This window comes from Lagopus muta, chromosome 19 (assembly GCF_023343835.1).
Source record: "Lagopus muta isolate bLagMut1 chromosome 19, bLagMut1 primary, whole genome shotgun sequence".
NCBI lineage: Eukaryota > Metazoa > Chordata > Aves > Galliformes > Phasianidae > Lagopus > Lagopus muta.
The window spans coordinates 7,901,857-7,919,093 of record NC_064451.1 but is presented as its reverse complement, the minus strand read 5'-3'; the positions used below and the strand labels follow the sequence as shown (position 1 = coordinate 7,919,093).

The following is a 17,237-nucleotide window of genomic DNA, read 5'->3' as shown; positions in this document are numbered from 1 at the left end:
TGCTTTGATGGTAGGTTTTTGCCTGCTTGCCTTGTTGGCAGTGGGATTGTTCCTGCTTACCACGCAGGGTGGAAGGGAATGGCGCTGGTCACAGAAGCTGGTGTCCTACCCAGCTCAGCCCTGGGAGGCTTCTTAAACAGGGGCTGAAGTCAGTTGGTTGAACAGCGTTTTGGTGAGAACTGGGCCTCTGTGGTAAGCAGAGATGTGACCCTGGTGTGCTCCTCTCCCCCTCCCAGCACACTCCTCCCTGATGGCATCCCCGCAGACAGAGGAGTTCTTCGATCTCATTGCCAGCTCGCAGAGCAGACGGCTGGATGACCAGCGTGCCAACGTGGGCAACCTGCCAGGCCTCCGGATAACACACAACAACCTGGGGCACCTGTGCATGGAGGGGGACGCCCAGGAGCCAGGGGATGAGTTCTTCAACATGCTGATGAAGTGTCAGGTACAGCAGGGCTGAGCGGGAAGGAGGGGTGGGCTACTTTCTTCACCATCAACAAGCAGTGCCCCCCCTGCTCTCACCAGGCTGGCTGTGGGCTGTGGGCAGCAGGTGCTCACCTGCAGGCTGTCAGCATGCAGCCCCAACCCCTGTTCTTCCCCTGTAGTCCTCCAGGATAGACGACCAGCGCTGTGCACCACCAGACTCCATCCCCCGTGGTCCCACCATGCCAGATGAGGATTTCTTCAGCCTCATCCAGCGGGTCCAGGCCAAACGCATGGATGAGCAGAGGGTAGATCTGGCCTCAGCACAAGAGGAGGCAGAAGAGGAGCAGCAAAGGCCTGGTTCCAGCTAAGAACTGGGGTTAAGTCTGAGGGGTTTGTTTTAGTTTCATTTGTTTGGGTTTTTTTTTTGTTTGTTTTTGTTTTGTTTTTCAAAAAGAACTTAAGTGTAGGTGGTTTCAAACCCGAGTGCTCCTGCACCACCAGACTTCTTCCAGGATCTGCACCTCAACTGCACTGCACTTGTTCACAGGAAGGGACTGTTTTGAAACAAGGGTTTTTTTAGGAGATGTGGCTTCTGTAACAATGGGCACAGCTCAAGGGAAGAAGACCTTGGTAGCCCCTCTGCTTGTCACCTAAAGCTCCAGGAACTCACACTGGCAGCTGAAGGAGGAGCAGGTACTGAAATGCAGTCTTGATCTTCTTTATTTCTAAAATACTTTTAATAGGGGAAGGGAAGAGCACCTTTTCCATTTTGCAGTCACATCTGCGTCATGAGACGACACAAGTTGTTCTGGATCCTTTCCTGGAACATCTTCATCAGTTTTGTTCTTTCTGCAGAAGGAAATGGGCCCAAATCAGAAGCTGCAAAGGACCTTTTAAAGCTCACCCCACCCCTGGCTGCAGCTACGGTCCCCCATGCTTTGAAGTTTGTTCTGGGGTTGCAATGAACTCTGCAGTGAGAGATGTATGCTGTCCCCTCTGCTTCCTCAGCTGCTCCTGTACAGATTTGTGCCAGAAGCCCCAAAGCAGGAGCTGGGGCTCTCCCACTTTTACCTTTAGTGGGATCTGGAGACCTCCAGAGAACAAGCATGGGACAAAGCCTGAAAGGTAAGTGCCAGCTATGCAGCCTGCATTGCAGCCACAAGACCAGAGCTGGTACTTTGGAAAGAAGGAAGAAAGTCTTCTGCCCATTTATTCAGCACAGAAATCAAACTTAGCTGAACTCATTGTTTCTGGTGCAGCTGAGCCACAAGCCTCACATGGGACTGTCCAGTGTGCCTAAGGCAGAAACCTGCATCTGGCACTCACCTGCTTTGTAAGCCAGCAACGTTTTCTGGCTGTGGCTTGTCAGGAGAGCAAGCAGAACTACCCCCTGCAGCTGGCAGTGGAGGACAATAGCACTCCCCTCGTTTCTCCTGAAAGAAACCAGTGCTGTGCTGCTCTGTGCCCCAGCAGACCTGCTCTCAGCAAGGCAGCCCTTATTCTGCACACTGTCTCGTCTCACACTAGCAAGAAATGGAGCCCTGGTGACAGCTTCAGGTTGGGATTGTTACTGGGAAGTCAGTTTCACCCTGTATGCAAATGCAAGGGTCTACATTTACTTTCATCCCTTCTGGTAAAGTTGGAAATGCAAGCCCAGAGAAGAAGGGCAGCAGAGATTGAACTTCAGGAGGTGGAATGCTTGACCAGAGAGGCTATCCTGGACTTGGAAACTCCAGTAATGAGTTCTGCCAAAGCAGATGTTTCCTATAGGGAACAAATCAGCACTTTCTAATCAAAATGCATTTGACAGAGACATTTCCTACCAGCAGTAAGATCTTCAGACCAGTGATGCTGCTCACCAGGCATTTAACCTGCCTATACTGACCATGGGAGGGGTGGCTGCATTTCAGCTGCTACCAGGGAGCACTCACCTGCTGCCCAGAGTGCTGGGCTGAGCCTCTGCCTACTTCCTGGGACAGGGCAGACAGCTGAGATCAGGCAGGAGAATGTGCACAGCCACGTATATACCCACCTAGCTTGTACCTGTAAAGAGGACAACATTGGAGATGAGGACGACTTGACCAGCTCCAGGCTTGGCCCTGTGCAGCTCTCAGCCAGGTGGTGAACTGGAATCTGACCATTAAGCTTTCAGAGGTGTTAATTATTTGCCATATACTTGAATGTATGAGCTTATTTATTTTTTACATGTGCATTTGCTAATGTCATTTTAATGGGGGATTTCCAACCCACAGGTACTTTTTTCTAAAAAAAAAAAAAAAAAAATAATCTGCCAAATGAATTAATATATTAGAAACAAATGCAGCTCATGGGTAAGGGAGGATTGTGCTTAATAAATATTTGTGTCTAAGCTTCAGTGGCAAAAACTCCTTTTCCTTATTTTTTGGCCACCTTTCCTGCTTTGCTGGCAGCAGAGCTGATGGTGGCTCTTGGGGATGGGAGAGGGGGTACAGGGTGTGTTCTTGGGGCAGCTGTTACCACATGTATGTGTTAAGAAAAGGGTGTACATGTGCACATTCCTATCCCTTTACCTTACCTGCACACAGCTCTGTCTACCTTAACTCCCTTCAGCTGCTGTAGAGAAAGTTCCAAAGCCCTGAGCACTCCCTACCCCTAAACACACATCCAAAGCAGCCTGTGACTGTCAAGGCTTTGCTTCTCTCAGTGAGCTCAAGCCCTCCTATAGGTGTAGGGATGAACCCTTCCTCTCAGGCTAGGTGCTTTGGTACCTGCCTCAAAAAACAGATCTTGTTTCCCTGGTGGCAGCTGGAAGAAAAGGGCAGGAATTTCTGCTCAATGCCCTGCCATAAGCCCTTAGTGAAGATACTCAAAAAGCAGCAGGCAGCAGTGCAAGCTCATTCCAACACAGCAGGAGCGAGCAGGCCATTAGACTTTGCTAGAGAGGGAGCCAGAGAGCAGCAGATTTTGGATCCTGAGGCTTGTGAGAATAAAGCCAAGTCCCAGTTGGTCTTCCTATGCCTGGTTACCTTGTGTAGGCTACTGCCAGTCCCAGCCAAAGCTAAACAAAGAGCCACCAGCTTGCTCTCATCAGGCATTCTTAAGCTTCTCCCTACCCAGATACATGAAACTCTGTACTGCCAAAGGCTTTGTGTGTGACTTAAGGACAGAACTGTGCCCCCAGCTATGCAAAATTTTGAGATTTAGATTCTCAGGAATCTAAACAGATGATGATTCCTGTAACTAAGTGATGAGAGCCTATCTCACCTGCTGTCTCACTGTCCTGAGCAGCTGCAGAAGGGACTATGTGTTCTCCTGTAAAAGAGAACAACACAGCATCCTCCAATAGCAGTCACAGTGTGCAGAGAACAAGAAGAGCTCGGTTTTGTGGAGGGAGCAGCTCACTGCTGGCACCCATAGGAAAAAGGAGGGATTGCTGGGGCTAACTTGGCCTTGGATTGCAAAGGGCAGCTGCTGCAGCAGCTGTAAAATACAGAGCAGGGTGCTGGCCCCAGTGCAGGGCTGTCATGGGGAGGAAATCTATAAAAAACATCAGAAACACAAAATACTGCTCCTTCCTACCTCGCTTTCTAAGTGTCCTGAGAGGCACTTGAGAGCTCGTGCTGAATGTGTGCCTGGTGGGAGTTTGTGCACTGCAAACTCATCTGCCAAGTCACATCAGGTCTGAGTCTCAGCACTTACCTCAACCCTCTCCTGAGCCTCGTGCTGCTCCTGTCCCAGCCATGATCTCCAGCAGGCTGGAAGGGCACGCAGCCCACGGGGAGGGAGCTGCTGGCTCTTAGCAGCCCAGCACTGTGAATTCCAGTCTGGAGCCAGACAGCTTCCAGAGGCTCTCCACAGCAATCTCCCCAGCTGCTGATAAGCCAGGACACAGTGAGGGTTAACTCCTGCATGGTTTTGCAGCGACAAGCTCAGTATCTGTAGCACTGAAGATCACAGCCCAGGGACATGCACAGAGGTATCAGCCACACACCTGCAGGGGCTGGGCAGAGGGCTCTCACCTTGCTTCACCTCTCTGCCCCCACTGCAGCAGGGCTGCATTACGTGAGACCCCATGGAAGCAGCACACTTCACAGCCCCCCAGCTCCCTTGCACACACACTCACTGTCTCTCCCCATAGGGCTCCCATTTCTATGCACTCTACCAAATGCTCCTGCACCACTGCTGGGCGGACCGTAAGAACACCAGCATCTGCTGCAGCCAACAGCTGCAACCCCTCAGCGTCCCCCAGCAGCTGGATGAACTCTGGAATTCGAATGTAATAAAGCAGGAGAGGCAGAAAGCCAGAGGCAAAGTATTTCCTATTTCACAGCAAAGCTCTTGCAGGATAGGATGGAGGAAAAGAATGCAGCTCTCATCAGCTGCAGTGAAATGCTTCAAGGAACACAGCAAAGGTTTATGGCAGCAGTGCATCCTGTGAATGCTGCTCTGTCTGCCTCAAAATCACTCCTCTGTGCCTCAGGCACCCATCAGTGCACCGTCACTCACCCTGCTCTGCTGCTCCAGGCTTGGGCATTGCTGGTCCCCATCACACCGCAGCTCCATCAGGCTTTTTCCCTTCTTCCAGAAAGATATGCCTCCCCTTTTTCAGAAAGAAAAAAAAAAGAGATTAAAAAACCCCAAACTTCTTCAAAATAAAGCACGACATTCTTTTAAATGCAAGCCATTAGCAACAAACCCTCCTGTTTTGTTATCAAAGCCCACCAGAGATGTTCAACCCTCTCCCCTTCCAGCTGAAGGTCCCAGAATGTCTTTAAAAGCACCAGCTTCCTTCCCTGTTGCACAGCACAGTCTGTATTTGGTTCTGAGGAGTCCCATGGGCTGCACCCTGCCTGCTGCAGCTGTTTCACAGCACTCTGAGCTTCCTGTGTCCTATTCCAGGACTCTGCCCTATAGAATCACCCTCTCTGTGCAGCCTGCTGCTTCGTGCTCTGCCCAAGCTGCTGGCCTAAGCCTTCAGAGCTGCATCCAGCAGCAGGACCAGCAGTAAAGCAGCCTCTCCCCATCCTCAGAACTCACAGACAGGTGCCCATGGGTGAGCTGCACCGAGCTCCAGGGACCAGAAATACTGCAAAGACATTTAGCTACAATTCCTACTGTGAGAGCAGAAGCTAGAACAGCCTGTGTGTAGCCAGGGGCACAGAAAGGTAAGGAAAACACTATTACAAAAGTTAGGTTATAAATGAACTGTTTCCAAGACAACGCAGATCCTGTAACAGCAGCTCCATTCCACCCCATCAAAGCCATGTGAGCAACGGCAGCACAGTGCTGTTTTCAGGTACAACACCAGAACCACTTTTCCAGCAGAGCTAACAGGAGCCAGCAGCTCACAACAGGGTGAGCACACCGCAGCCTTCCACTCCTATTTCTTCATAAATACATGGATTGCTCCCCCCTCTAATTGGCTCAGAGAGAACCGTGTTTCATGAGGATGTGAACACACACAAAACCCAGCTGATGGATGCCCTTCAAAGCTGTCTCATCACCCTGAGCTTAGCTATCACCAGAGAAATGTGATTGTTTCCTTGTCACTCTGACCCATACTAATAATGCAACATATGTAGAACACTTCAGATGAATGAGCTACACTCGTTAATGCATGCAATGCACTCACTGACTACTTGAATGATGAATCCATGAGCAGCATGCTTGACTGAAAGAACTGGGTTTGCTCAGCTTTGGAAAGGAATTTTTATTGCTCTTTAATGGAAGAGTGATAATAGAGAAGGCTCTCTTCATAAATCCAGCATTTAGAAAGAAGGTAATGTGCACAGGATGAAACATGGGAAATTTCTGTTAGGTACTGGGACTTATTTTATTCTTATATCATAGGATAGGTCAAATATCAGACCTAAAGAGGCTATGGGGCTTCCATCCTCAGAGAAACTCAAGCCAAGACCCTGAATGTCCTTACCAAATTGAACCTCCTGTAAGCATGGTGGTAGTGCTTCTCCAACCTCAATTACTCTCTGATACCAGTTTAAAAACACAAGAAAGCAGATACTTTGTTGTATTAAGAAGTTAACAAACCTCAAACCCATAAAAATTATGCAAGCAAAAGGAGCCCAAAGAAACTGCAGTATGATCACCTTACTGCCTGATTCATCACTACCAGCACAGAGCACTCGGGTAAACACCTACATTTTTCATTTATGAAGTTATTATTTTCTCTTCTAGCTGATCTTAACATGCAGCAGTGGCATTAATAAGCACCTCAATGTCTGTCAAATAAGACACATTTCTAGGTGCTCCACTTATCTCCAACGTGCTTTACAAATACTAATTGTTCCTTCACGCCCATCCTCCCCCTCACCAGTAAGGAAGTTGCATAACCCCAACCACAGGGCTGCTCACTGCATCACCACCCCACGAGGAATTTCCGAGCAGGGGCAGCCATGGGGCAGAGAAGTGGTGTAAGCCCAAATAAAGACCTTCAACCCCACAACATGTGGGGCACAGAACCTTAACTCTGGAAGATACCACAGGAAAGAAAATGGCAGCACTGAAGTGAGTGCAGTATGAGCAGTCCAATGCTCCTGCAGGCTCATTGGGCTTTGCAAACTCACCTGTGGTCAGGGCCATGTCCTCAGGTGGTCCCAATTGCCTCTTCTGCTCAGCTGCCATGTGACGCAGCTCCAGGAGCACTGCAATCAGCTGCTGCTGTGCAACACCTGGACAAGGCCAGAGGACACTGCTAGAACCTCCAGTTAGTGCTACACCTGCTTGAGCCAAAGCACACGGTCAGAAATTATTTGCTCCATTCTCACCTGAGAACAAAGCAAGCTTCCCAATGCCTCTGAAGCACCTACAACTGCTTTAAGAACAGCAAAAGTGCCAGCTCTGTCATTATTAGCTTGGGCAAAGGCAAAACTACACCAACCAAAAACACGACAGAAAGAGGAGACACATTTATTCTAAGCATAGTCCACTGAAATCAAGGAGGAAACATGAAAGTCTCTCTTGCCATCAGCAGAATGGCACCAATCCCACTTGTCACGTCCGTTCCTTGCCATCAGTCTCTGGGAGGGGGTCCCCACTTTCTCCCTCTGTAGGACGGCTCTGAGGGCCAGCATCTGCCACGTCTTCTGGAAGCAGCTCCAGGGCTTCCTCAGCAAGCACACGTCTCACCTTCTCCCCTTTGGCTGCCAGGATCTCCTCGATATTCCTTAACAGCAATGTGAGAGCCAACAGTGATGCTACAGCAAAGGCCAGAGGGAAGAGCCTGGTGCAGGGCTTTGCTTTCGGTCATTAACATCACACAGTGAGCTGACACACGAGTACCGACAAGAAATCCTTCTGTAAGCCATCTGGGAAGCAGACAGAACTATCCAAACCTCCTAGGGCTGTTCTTACCCCTTAGGATCAATAATTCAGCAATTACTGCAAACCTCGTTTTTAAAGGGAGTGAGAAACCAACGAGGTTCAACAGCACGAGCGAGCTGACAGCATCTCTGAGATGCTCACAGGTGGGGGAACCCAGCAGCGACCGAACGGAGCCTGAGGGAGCACCGAGCAGCACACGCAGCGGCGCGCGCGATGCCCGCATCCCAGCCCGCTCCGCGGCGCGATGCCGTGAGGAGCCGCGTGGCACGCAGCCCCGCCCCGCCCGCACCTCTTGCCCTGCAGGTCGGAGAACCAGCCCAGGTTGTCGGCGATCACGTGATGGCTGTGGCAGCCGGGACACGTGACGATGACGACGCCGCGGCTGTAGGCCAGGCGGGAAATGTTCTGCGCCGAGCGGCGCCGGCAAACCTGCGAAGTGCAGAGCGGCGGCTCCCGTCAGCAGCGCGGCACCGATCCGCGGGGCCGCTCCCCCTCCCCCCCGCCGCCCCAACCCCGCACCTTGCAGGTGTACACCAGGCGGTAGTGCGATGCCTGCAGCCGCCCCACGCTGTCCGGCGGCGCGGTGCACGCATAGCGCGGTGCCGGACGGTGCCGTGGAGGCGCTGAGGCGCTGAGCGCGGCGCGAGCGGCCGCCCGCAAAAAGCGGCGCAACATGGCGGCCGCGCAGGCGCAGAAGGGGCGGTGCTGAGGCGGCGCGGTCGGTCCTACAGAGACCGCCTTCTGCGTCCGTACGTTAACGGCAGTGCTTTAAACACAGAATCACAGAATGGTCCGGGGGGGAAGGGTCCTCAAAGATCATGAATCTCCAATCCTCACACTTAGTATTAGACCAGGCTGCCCAGTTCCCCATCCAAGCTGGCCCTGAACACCTCCACGGATGGACGGGGCATCCACAGCCTCTCTGGGCAGCTGTTCCAGCACTCTCAGAGCAAAGAACTTCCCCAACATCCAACCTCAATCTGACCACCCTCAACTTAAAGCCGTTTCTCCTTGTCCTGCTGTTACCTACCTTATCAAAGAGCTCATCCCCCCCCCCTCCTCGTTGTAGGCTCCCTTTAGCTACTGAAGGCTGCCATGAGGTCACCCCACAGCCTTCTTTGCTCCAGGCTAAACAAGCCCAGTGCCTCAGCCTGGCTTCCTAGGTGAGGTGCTGCAGCTCCCTCATCATCTTTGTGGTCCTCCACACCTGGACTCTGTACACACAAGAGCAGAGAGGGACAACCACCTCCCTGCCCCTGCTGCCACCCGTCTTCTGATGGAGCCCAGGACACCATTTGCCTTCTGATCTACAAGCACACACTGCTGGCTCATGTTCAGCTTCTCATCCATCAGGACCAGCAGGTCCTTCTCCACAGGGCTGCTCTCAAGGACTGCTCCTTCCAGTCTCTATGGGTGCCTGGGATTCCTCCAGCCCAAGTGCAAAACTCTGCACTTTGCTGTGTTGAACCTCATCAGGTTCACCCAGGTCCACCTTTCAGGGCTGTTGAGGTCTCTCTGAATGGCATCCCTTCCTTCTACCATGTAAACCGCACCACTCAGCGTGGTGTCATCAGCCAACTCGCTGAGGGTGCACTCAATTCTGTCATTGTTGTCATGTTAAAGAGCATCAGTTCCAAGACAGAGCCCTGGGGGACGCCGCTCATTACCAGCCTCCATCTGGACATAGAACCATTAATCACCAAACACCGTGCTGTTTATTGAGGGATCCAAAACGCTGTCCAGATGCAAACCAGAGCCTCGGCCGGCCCCTAGCTGCCCTCAGTGTCTGTGTTGTCACTGCCTGTGCTGGGCTCCCAGTCGGCCTCATGGCGGCTGCCAGGCACCCTGCGCAGGGCACGCTTCCTGGAAACGGGACTGTGTGAAACTGAGCCCTGAGGGAACCAAGCTTGGGAAGGGAGAGCCGTGGGATGGGGTGGGATGGGGCCCGACCTGCGGTACCGCTCAAAGCAGTCCTTCATCCTCCTCCGCTCCTTCTCCGACAGCTCCTCGTGGGCTGAGCTGCACTCCTCGAACTGGAGAAAAAAAGGCAAAGAGATGAACGAGGTCGCGCTGAAGCTTGGATCAATATTTTTATCACATTGGGCACAGCTGCTGCGTAAAGATGACCCCTTTTAAGGCTGAGGTGGCTCTACCTGCTGAGCCCCTCTTGGATTTGTTTGCGCCCCGAATCATTTCACTTGGAAAAGAAGGGGAGAAAATGGAAACTTGTGGCTTAAAATGACAAAATAGAGCTGGTTGCTACCACAGCCCGTCGTTTGGGAAGTACTCCGGTGTGTAGAGCCAGCCTTTCTATCTGCTTGGGCCTGCAGTGCAGCACGCTCATTCCTGGGCTGTCTGCTCTTGTGTCCAGGATGCAAACACAGTTTTACCATGCTTACTATTCTCTTTCAGTTGCAAATTTGAAATCCTGTTTCCTGTATCAACAGTGGTACTTGAAGACAAACTGAAAAACATCCACATCCAGAGAAAAAGGCCAGAAATAATTAGAAGTTTCGAAGCAAAGTTGAGAAATACCCAGCAGATGAGTGCTCAGCTGTTCAGAGTTCACCCTTTTGCACAAAATGCTTTCTGGAAAAGCAGCAGCTGCCTCTGTGTCCCAGTTACAGACCCCAGTCTGACTAAAGAGAATCGCTGTGGGCTCTTACAGAGGGTGATTCTGCAGGCAGATTGCTTTCTCGAATGCTGAATTGCTGGTTTTGTTCTTCACAGCAGTCTTCTAAAGGAGAATAAAAAAGCAAATCACAGTTTCAATCACAGTTGCCATGTTGAAGTAACTTCTCTTTCCACCAGCTCACCGAACAGCAATAGCTGTACAGTGTAAGAGCTGCCCAACATTACGCAGCATCAACAGCAAGCTGAACCCAGGCCTCAAAGCATTCAGTATTCAATCTCGTGATCACTGCACAAGACCCAGCTCATTTTACTTGACCTCTGAGTCTTGCTTAGGGTGATGGAATTCCCCACAGGATCAGAGACACCATCTGTCTAATTTCTGTTTGTGGAGGAGCAAAATGAACCAGTGCAGAGCAGCACCTCTGTCTAACATCACTAACAGAATAATAATGGACAGAACAATTAAAAAAATAACAAAACACACTAAACATTAATCACAATTTGTCCCTGCTCCCCAGCAGCTAAGATGTGCATAACAAGATACTCAACAGGTCATGTTTTAGCAAAACTCCTAATGCAGTGATCAGACAACGTGGTATGCAATTTTGATTGGAGTGAAGTAGAGCAAGAAAAGGCTTTCTGTTTCAATGTGGTAGCTCCTGTGAAAAATCTGCCATCTCAATGAATGATCATTTAAATCTTTCAGGAGAGGACCTTCCTTTCCTTCATTTTGCAACGTTTCAAAAGCAAATGTCAAGTTTTAAAGGACCCTGTTTATTCTTGTCTGCACTGCTGAATCGTTTCCATTGGGGCTGCAGAACCAGTGACAGTATTAATTATGTGGTTCTGCTTTTGTGAAAATAGCCTGCAGCGTAAAAGAGAGGAAATAAATGTCTCTGCAGAAGGACACATGGTTCAGCTGGAGTGGAAGGAGGCTTGTTCCATTCTCAGCTCAGCCACAAACACAACAGGAGCTGTTTCTTAAAGGCATTGTGTACCCGGGTGATTTTTGCCAGACAAATTCAGAAGGCAGATGACTGAAAAAAGTCATCTTTTGAGCACAAAGCAAATAACACATGGAGATTTTTCCCTCCAAAAAGCTGTACAAGCATTCACTGTTCCCAGATGCCGGGAACACGATCTCCTTTTTTGCAGGTGAGAAGGGTAGCAGAATGCCTCGGGGTTGCAGAAGCCTAGATTTACATGCACCTATTCTGAGTCATCTCAAGGAGGTGCCAAGCATCCCCTGCTGAGCAGCATCACTCACAAACTGAGTCCTCATCACTCAGGGTACCTCTTCTGCACTAACATAAAAAGCATTCCTATTCCTGTCCCTCTGGGCAACCCCATCAAGAGCTGCACTGGATGTTCTCCCCAACAAAAGCCTTACTTTTAGGCAGGTGCGTATCTCCATCTAGACGACCATGAAGAGTGAGCTATTGGGACACAAACAGATCAAGATGATGAGAAGCACTCCTTATTCTTTCTCAGACAGTAGCTAGGAACAAATGTAGGAAGGTACATAACCAACCTTTCCCCACTGTATCTTGCTGTAAGCAAAATAGGAAACATTCTGAACTTGAAGCTGCACATCCACACACAGACTTATCCTCCACAACTACAGCCTCAAACATTTTGTCTCTAGACAACGTGCCAACCTCTACCACAATTAAGTTATGAACTAAGTTAGAAAAAAACCCCACCCTTTACTACACAGGATAATACTCATTTTTGCCTGTTCTCTCAGGGAGACATTAGAAGCAGCACAAAATGATTTGAATCTTCTGGTCTGCTTGGACTCAATAAATCTTATCACATGTGCATCCCCAGGTGCTTAGAAGTCTCAGGACACAAGAAGAAGCTGCCCTTAGTCACTAGCCTGCTTTGCTACCTTTGGACTTGATGTCACTGCCATAAGCCTGATCCACAGAGAGCAGAGTGCTGTTTCTTTGGGCAAAGACAAGACAACTGAGGAATTGCAAACCATCCCAGGAGAAAATAACATATAAACAAGGCACCCTACTCACATCCTGGGAATCTCTGGAGGAGGTGTCATCCAGGTCAGAAGTCTGAAATAAAACCATTAAGTTCATCATTCCTCATGAGCAAGTAAATGACAGCATTGGAATATACAGGAGACCAGAAGGTCCAGAAAATGGAAACGTGGACTTCCTTCCTGCTACACTCATCTGACCATTTGGAGAAAGTACATAAGATGCCACACTAAGTAAAAGTCCTCAGACATCTAATTTAACTCCATGAACTCTCATACCCTGCTCCTGTTTCACCCAAACGGCTTGTGCAGGCTCTGGAGTTCACTTGTGAGTAGCTGCCAATGCCAACAACCTCCAGAAGCACTCCAAACATGCAAGGCTTCAGCAAACCAGGGTGAGTTCATAAAAACCACCGCGTCCTCCTTTTTTCTAAACAGTACGTGCACAGGAATGGTTACCCAAGCAGGTGGCCACTGCTTGCTGAAATCGGACTGGTTAGGTCTCAAGGTCTCAAAACAGTTTTATTTGGGTCCTAGACTCAACTTTTCAACTCATCATACACATGACAACCCCCACAGGCATACATACCAGTGCAGGTAGCTCCAGTTGCAGCCTTTTCAGCTTGGCTTCAGTAGCCAGTAGCTGACTCTCCTTTTGGAAGAGCCGCAGCTGCAGCTCATCGCATCGCTCCCCCAGCTCCCGAATCTGCTTCCGATAGGCGTCCCTCTCCATCAGGTTCTTGGAGTACTGTGCGTAGAACTGTTCTCTGGTCAGCAGTGCCTGGTGTAAGAGGCAACACCACACAACACCACATTCAGGGTTATGATATCTGCCTGCTTCAAGCAGCAAGCCAGGGATTAGCAGCAGCTCCTAGAGGAACGTTTTATCACCTGGTCTCTTTCTGAGGCCACTTCCTCCATCTGCTGTAAGACAGCTTCCATCCGTCTTTTATACATCTGGGAGTCCTTCCTCAGAGACGTGCACTGTAGTTCAAGTATCTCTTTTTCCTCTGCACACTGTTGAGACATGGCTTGTGGGATTCTAAGCTAGAATCTCACCACTTCTGCTCTATACCACAGATTGCTACAGCCAGACTTCCCTGCAACACGAAACTCAGACTGCTCTTTTGGAGCAAAGCCAACCAGAAGACCAGGCAGTATGACTAAAAAGCCTACTGACACGTCACATTTACGTGTACCTGAGCTGCCAATCATGATAAAAGCTCCCATCACCCTGCAGCCTTTATCTGCCCATCTCACCCCGCTGACCCCCAGCAGGGATTCGTACTGCACCACACACTTTGTCTCGGAGCACCTCGGCTTGGCGCAGCTCCTTGCGAAGGTGGTAAATGGTGTTCAGCAGGTCCCGGCGCTCCGGTATCTGGCTGGTTGTATCCTTCTGCACAGTCTCACAAGAGAGACTCTTCTCCAAATTCTGTTCCCTGGCAACCTGCTGGACAAAGAAGAACGTGAGATACAGCAGCCATCTAACTCCAAAGTCCGACTTGGGAGAACAAGCCCATAGCTGACCCACCAAATATTCAGCACAGCCCCATCGCTGTGCTGGCTGCAAAAAAATAATTAATCATTTCTGAAGATTCCTCACCCAGTCACCTCACCAACCTGGAGAGTGTTCTCCAGCTCCTGATTCTTGGCCAAAAGCAACTCCTTCTCCTGCTGGATCTCCCACATCACTTCATGGCTCGGACGTTGCTCTATGGCATGTTTCAGTTTCATCGAGTGCTTACGCTCTAGTTTGCAGTCGTCCTCAGCCTTCATGAGGCTATGCCTCAAGCTATCAATCTACAAGGCGGTTCAGAGCTCATCAGTAACAGACACAAAAGTCTGGTTGCAAAAGCAGTTCTCTCGTGGCAGAGTTCCCCATTCCTCAGACAAGCACAGTGCAAGCTTTTCCCCAATTCTATCTTCCTCAGGAAGGTTGGTGTTCTGGGGAGCTGAGAGTTGCCTTTGTGCTAAATGGGTACAAGATGCTGGTTCTACACTGCCTCTGTGAGAGGGTCCAGTCTCAAATGAGGGGAAGACTTAACTCTTCAGAGCACAGCTTGTAATACATGGGCCTACAGGGCTGAGCCAGGGACCACTACGACATACCACCTGCCAAGGAATACACACAAAACCTCCTAACAGACTAGGCCACGTCAGCCCAGACACATCTGACACACAGCTCAGCCCCTCAGGGATCAAGTAAAGAAGGAAGCTTAGGAACGGGGTCACTCACCTCTAGCAGCAGGTCCCTGTTCTTCATGAGGGCGCTGCTCTTCTCCTCGCTCTGTCTGGCGTAGCTCATTGCCAGGCTGTAGTTCTCATCCTTGCACTTCCGCAGCTCCCTGCTCAGACTGTCCCTCTCCTCCTTCATCTTCTGCACCCGCTCTTGGTGCTTGCGGAGCAGGCTGTCCCTCACCCACATCTCTCTGATCATGTTCTCTTTGGTGTGCAGCCACACGGTGAGCTCCTGGGCCTTCTGCCGCTCCTCCTGCACCGTTCTCTGCAGCTTTGTAATCTCATTCATCAGGAGCTGGCTCAGGCCAGATTCCCCAGCTGTGTCTGTTGGGTGGACAAGTATCAGTGAACTGCTGTCCTGTCTGCTCCCACAAACACACACACACCAGATTTCCACCCACGTATCACTAAAAAGTTTCATTTCAGAACTCAAACATTACCTATAATCAGAGAGAAAACCCTGCTTGGCTCCTTCCCAGTTATTTTCTTATACAGCTGTGGATAATAAAGCTCGAGGCTCTCCATGAAAGCCTCAAAGCCCTTGCGCCCTGTTCGCTGAAGAATGTCCAAAAGAACACCTGAAACAACAGCAACGGTTCCATTAATTTATTCCTCTCTTTACCCATTCCTATCAGAGCAAAGAATTGCCCCAATCTCCCCAGATGGTGTTTCTGTGGTCTGAGCTGGAAGAGCCAAGGCTGCGTTTCACCCACCTGCTTTGCGTTTGCGCATGACCAGGCTGGGGTCATTGAGAACCTGTTCCTCATCATCATGGTTTATCACCTGGCACTGGCGAAGATAAGGTGTTATACGGGAAGGATCTATCACAGAGATCAGCTTCACCCGAAAGTTTTCCAGGCTATTCCAACATGTCTCATCGTTATCTTCCTCCAGCATGGCGGTGAGCGAGAAGTGGCAGCGAGCTGCTTTGTCCTTCCTTAAAAAATGAAGACAGGAAACAAGAAAAAAAAGCAGACTCTAAGCCTTGGGGGAAAGTGTGGGTGGTGGTGTTGAAATCAAGTACACAGCCTTGAATTTAATTCCATGAGTTCTGCTGCCTCTTGGCCACCTCACAGATCTCATCTGTACAGCCTCAGCACAGCTTCAGCTGCTGCTCCTCCACAGCTAGGAAACAGGTAAACAAAAACCCAACATTTCTGTGTCTAGACTTCTAGTTCAGTTCAGTTTTATCAATTCAAATAAGAAACTGGCATTATTTGTACCTCTTTGCCCCTATGTGGTAAGACAATTCCACACTGAGCACCTCCTGAAATCCTGCTCATTAGTTACTATGCTCACGTCACAGTGGCTGCAGTAGCTGTGTCATTTCCAGCATCTGCCAGCAACCTCAGCATTCATGTTTTCAGCTGGTTTGTAGGACTGGGAGCAGAAGGGAAAGAGCTCTGACTACGCAGGGGCTGAGATTGCACACAGATCTTACAGCACCACTCCAAGCACTCATTTCTCTGCTCCTTCATGGAACAGGACTGACACAAGACTAACAGGTCAGTAATTATTATGGAGAAAAAAAACCCCAAAAGCCCACCTCACTCTGCCTGACATCAAAGCAGCCCCAACAGATCATGAGCAGAAAAGCATTCCCCTGTTGATGAGAAGCACACCCTCCCCTCAGAACTGTAACAACAAAAAATCTGATCAAGATAAATCATTCTGCATTATAATGGACCAACCTGGGCCTCTGCAGACAACAGCCTTCACTGCTCTTCTCCTGGTCTGTCTGCTCTGTCTCTGCAGAAACCTGCCTGGGCTGCAGCTTTCCTTTATACAGGTCATTCCAGGAACCAATCTGTGAAAAAAGAGGAAACTACTCAGCTACCCTCTGAAATAAGAGAAAGAAGAAAAAAGGAAGTCAGAAGGGATGATGGGGGAGGAGGATGAAAGCTGATGACGCTGCAAATCACCAGCATTGCTTCTCTTACACTCACTGTGCCTTGGATGCCCAATCTTTACCACTGCTACAAGCTACAGTCAGGAAAGCTTCTTTGTGTAGACCAAGAGTGAAAAATAAAAAACCAAACAGGTACAGATCCATCCAGCTTACTTCAAAGCACGAAGCCAGCACAGATCACACGTACCACCAGCACCTGGCAGCACCAGCCCTGCAGTGAATGGCACACAGAACAGTGGGCAGAGCTTCTGCTGTGTGCACTTCTTGGAAACGAGCATTAGCTGTAGCAGTTTGTGGAAGACAGAGCACACTGCAAGAGGAAAGCCATGTCAAGGTACTTCTTCCTGCCCCACTAATTGCTTAGTACCCAATTAGAGTGATTTTAATGTCCCACTGCCCCTCTTTTGCAGCTCTGCCTAAAGGGGCCTCACAGAATTGCACACTGAATGTACTGCTGTGACTTGGAGAGGCTGGGCAATGCAGTGGGGGTGAAGCTTCCTGCAGCACCTTCCCACTGATTTTTACCAGCTTTGCCTCAGCTAGCCCTACACCTCTCTGTAAGACAAACTGCTCTTTTGTGAATGAGGAAACGAGCTTTTATTGTGATTTGCTGATGGCTGTATGGGAAGGCTGTGGAAGAATTAGGGAAGAATCAAACCTGTTCAGTTCTGCCTTTGTAGCTGCCTGCATATTCATTCTCCACATTCTCTCCGG

The 17,237-nt window shown here is 49.8% G+C and overlaps 3 protein-coding genes across 13 annotated transcripts in view; 1 reads left to right on the top strand and 2 right to left on the bottom strand.

Moving 5' to 3' along the window:
- The window catches only part of GPSM1 (G protein signaling modulator 1), a 50,544-nt gene extending 47,744 nt beyond the window's left edge, over positions 1–2,800 (top strand). For 5 of the 6 annotated variants that reach the window (XM_048965734.1, XM_048965733.1, XM_048965732.1 and 2 more), the window contains 2 exons: positions 237–445; positions 606–2,800. In XM_048965734.1, coding sequence (XP_048821691.1) covers positions 237–445; positions 606–794 — 398 coding nt within the window. In that variant the 3' untranslated portion in view covers positions 795–2,800. The remainder of the gene's footprint in view (positions 1–236; positions 446–605) is intronic. The other variant, XR_007380608.1, reaches the window with a different exon arrangement.
- On the bottom strand, positions 1,131–8,454 carry DNLZ (DNL-type zinc finger). Of its 3 annotated transcripts, XM_048965744.1 has the most exons (6): positions 8,036–8,139; positions 6,990–7,094; positions 4,912–5,005; positions 4,105–4,275; positions 2,358–2,469; positions 1,131–1,275 (listed from the first exon to the last, which is right to left on the bottom strand). In XM_048965744.1, the coding sequence occupies exons 3-6, from the start codon at positions 4,966–4,968 to the stop codon at positions 1,202–1,204; spliced, it is 414 nt and encodes a 137-aa protein (XP_048821701.1). In that variant the 5' UTR covers positions 4,969–5,005; positions 6,990–7,094; positions 8,036–8,139; the 3' UTR covers positions 1,131–1,201. The 3 variants fall into 3 exon arrangements, with proteins under 3 accessions (XP_048821701.1, XP_048821702.1, XP_048821699.1); XM_048965745.1 differs by lacking the exons at positions 6,990–7,094; positions 8,036–8,139 and adding an exon at positions 6,275–6,976; XM_048965742.1 differs by lacking the exons at positions 1,131–1,275; positions 2,358–2,469; positions 4,105–4,275; positions 4,912–5,005; positions 6,990–7,094 and adding exons at positions 7,317–7,588; positions 8,266–8,454 and having other exon boundaries at positions 8,036–8,175.
- A 984-nt stretch (positions 8,455–9,438) lies between these two features.
- Positions 9,439–17,226, bottom strand: CARD9 (caspase recruitment domain family member 9). 4 transcript variants are annotated; one of them, XM_048965740.1, is made up of 13 exons: positions 16,306–17,226; positions 15,328–15,551; positions 15,055–15,192; positions 14,613–14,938; positions 13,997–14,176; positions 13,674–13,826; positions 13,265–13,390; positions 12,963–13,154; positions 12,408–12,449; positions 11,771–11,816; positions 10,413–10,483; positions 9,697–9,779; positions 9,439–9,609 (listed from the first exon to the last, which is right to left on the bottom strand). In XM_048965740.1, exons 2-13 carry the CDS (start codon positions 15,509–15,511, stop codon positions 9,516–9,518), a joined length of 1,635 nt encoding a protein of 544 aa, XP_048821697.1. In that variant the 5' UTR covers positions 15,512–15,551; positions 16,306–17,226; the 3' UTR covers positions 9,439–9,515. The 4 variants fall into 4 exon arrangements, with proteins under 4 accessions (XP_048821697.1, XP_048821694.1, XP_048821696.1 ...); XM_048965737.1 differs by having other exon boundaries at positions 9,439–9,779; XM_048965739.1 differs by having other exon boundaries at positions 9,439–9,779; positions 13,689–13,826.
- Between the last annotated feature and the right edge of the window lie 11 nt (positions 17,227–17,237).

Excerpts from the sequence above, each read along its gene's own strand:
- DNLZ (XM_048965742.1), bottom strand. The coding sequence starts at position 8,421 with ATGTTGCGCCGCTTTTTGCGGGCGGCCGCTCGCGCCGCGCTCAGCGCC. Across the intron at positions 8,176-8,265 it reads GCCTGGTGTACACCTGCAAG|GTTTGCCGGCGCCGCTCGGC; the intron begins GTGCGGGGTTGG and ends TGCACTTCGCAG. Across the intron at positions 7,589-8,035 it reads TCCGACCTGCAGGGCAAGAG|GAATATCGAGGAGATCCTGG; the intron begins GTGCGGGCGGGG and ends ATTGCTGTTAAG.
- CARD9 (XM_048965737.1), bottom strand. The coding sequence starts at position 15,511 with ATGCTGGAGGAAGATAACGATGAGACATGTTGGAATAGCCTGGAAAAC. Across the intron at positions 13,391-13,673 it reads CCGAGGTGCTCCGAGACAAA|TGTGCAGAGGAAAAAGAGAT; the intron begins GTGTGTGGTGCA and ends ATGTCTCAACAG. Across the intron at positions 13,155-13,264 it reads TGGCCTCAGAAAGAGACCAG|GCACTGCTGACCAGAGAACA; the intron begins GTGATAAAACGT and ends CTCTTACACCAG.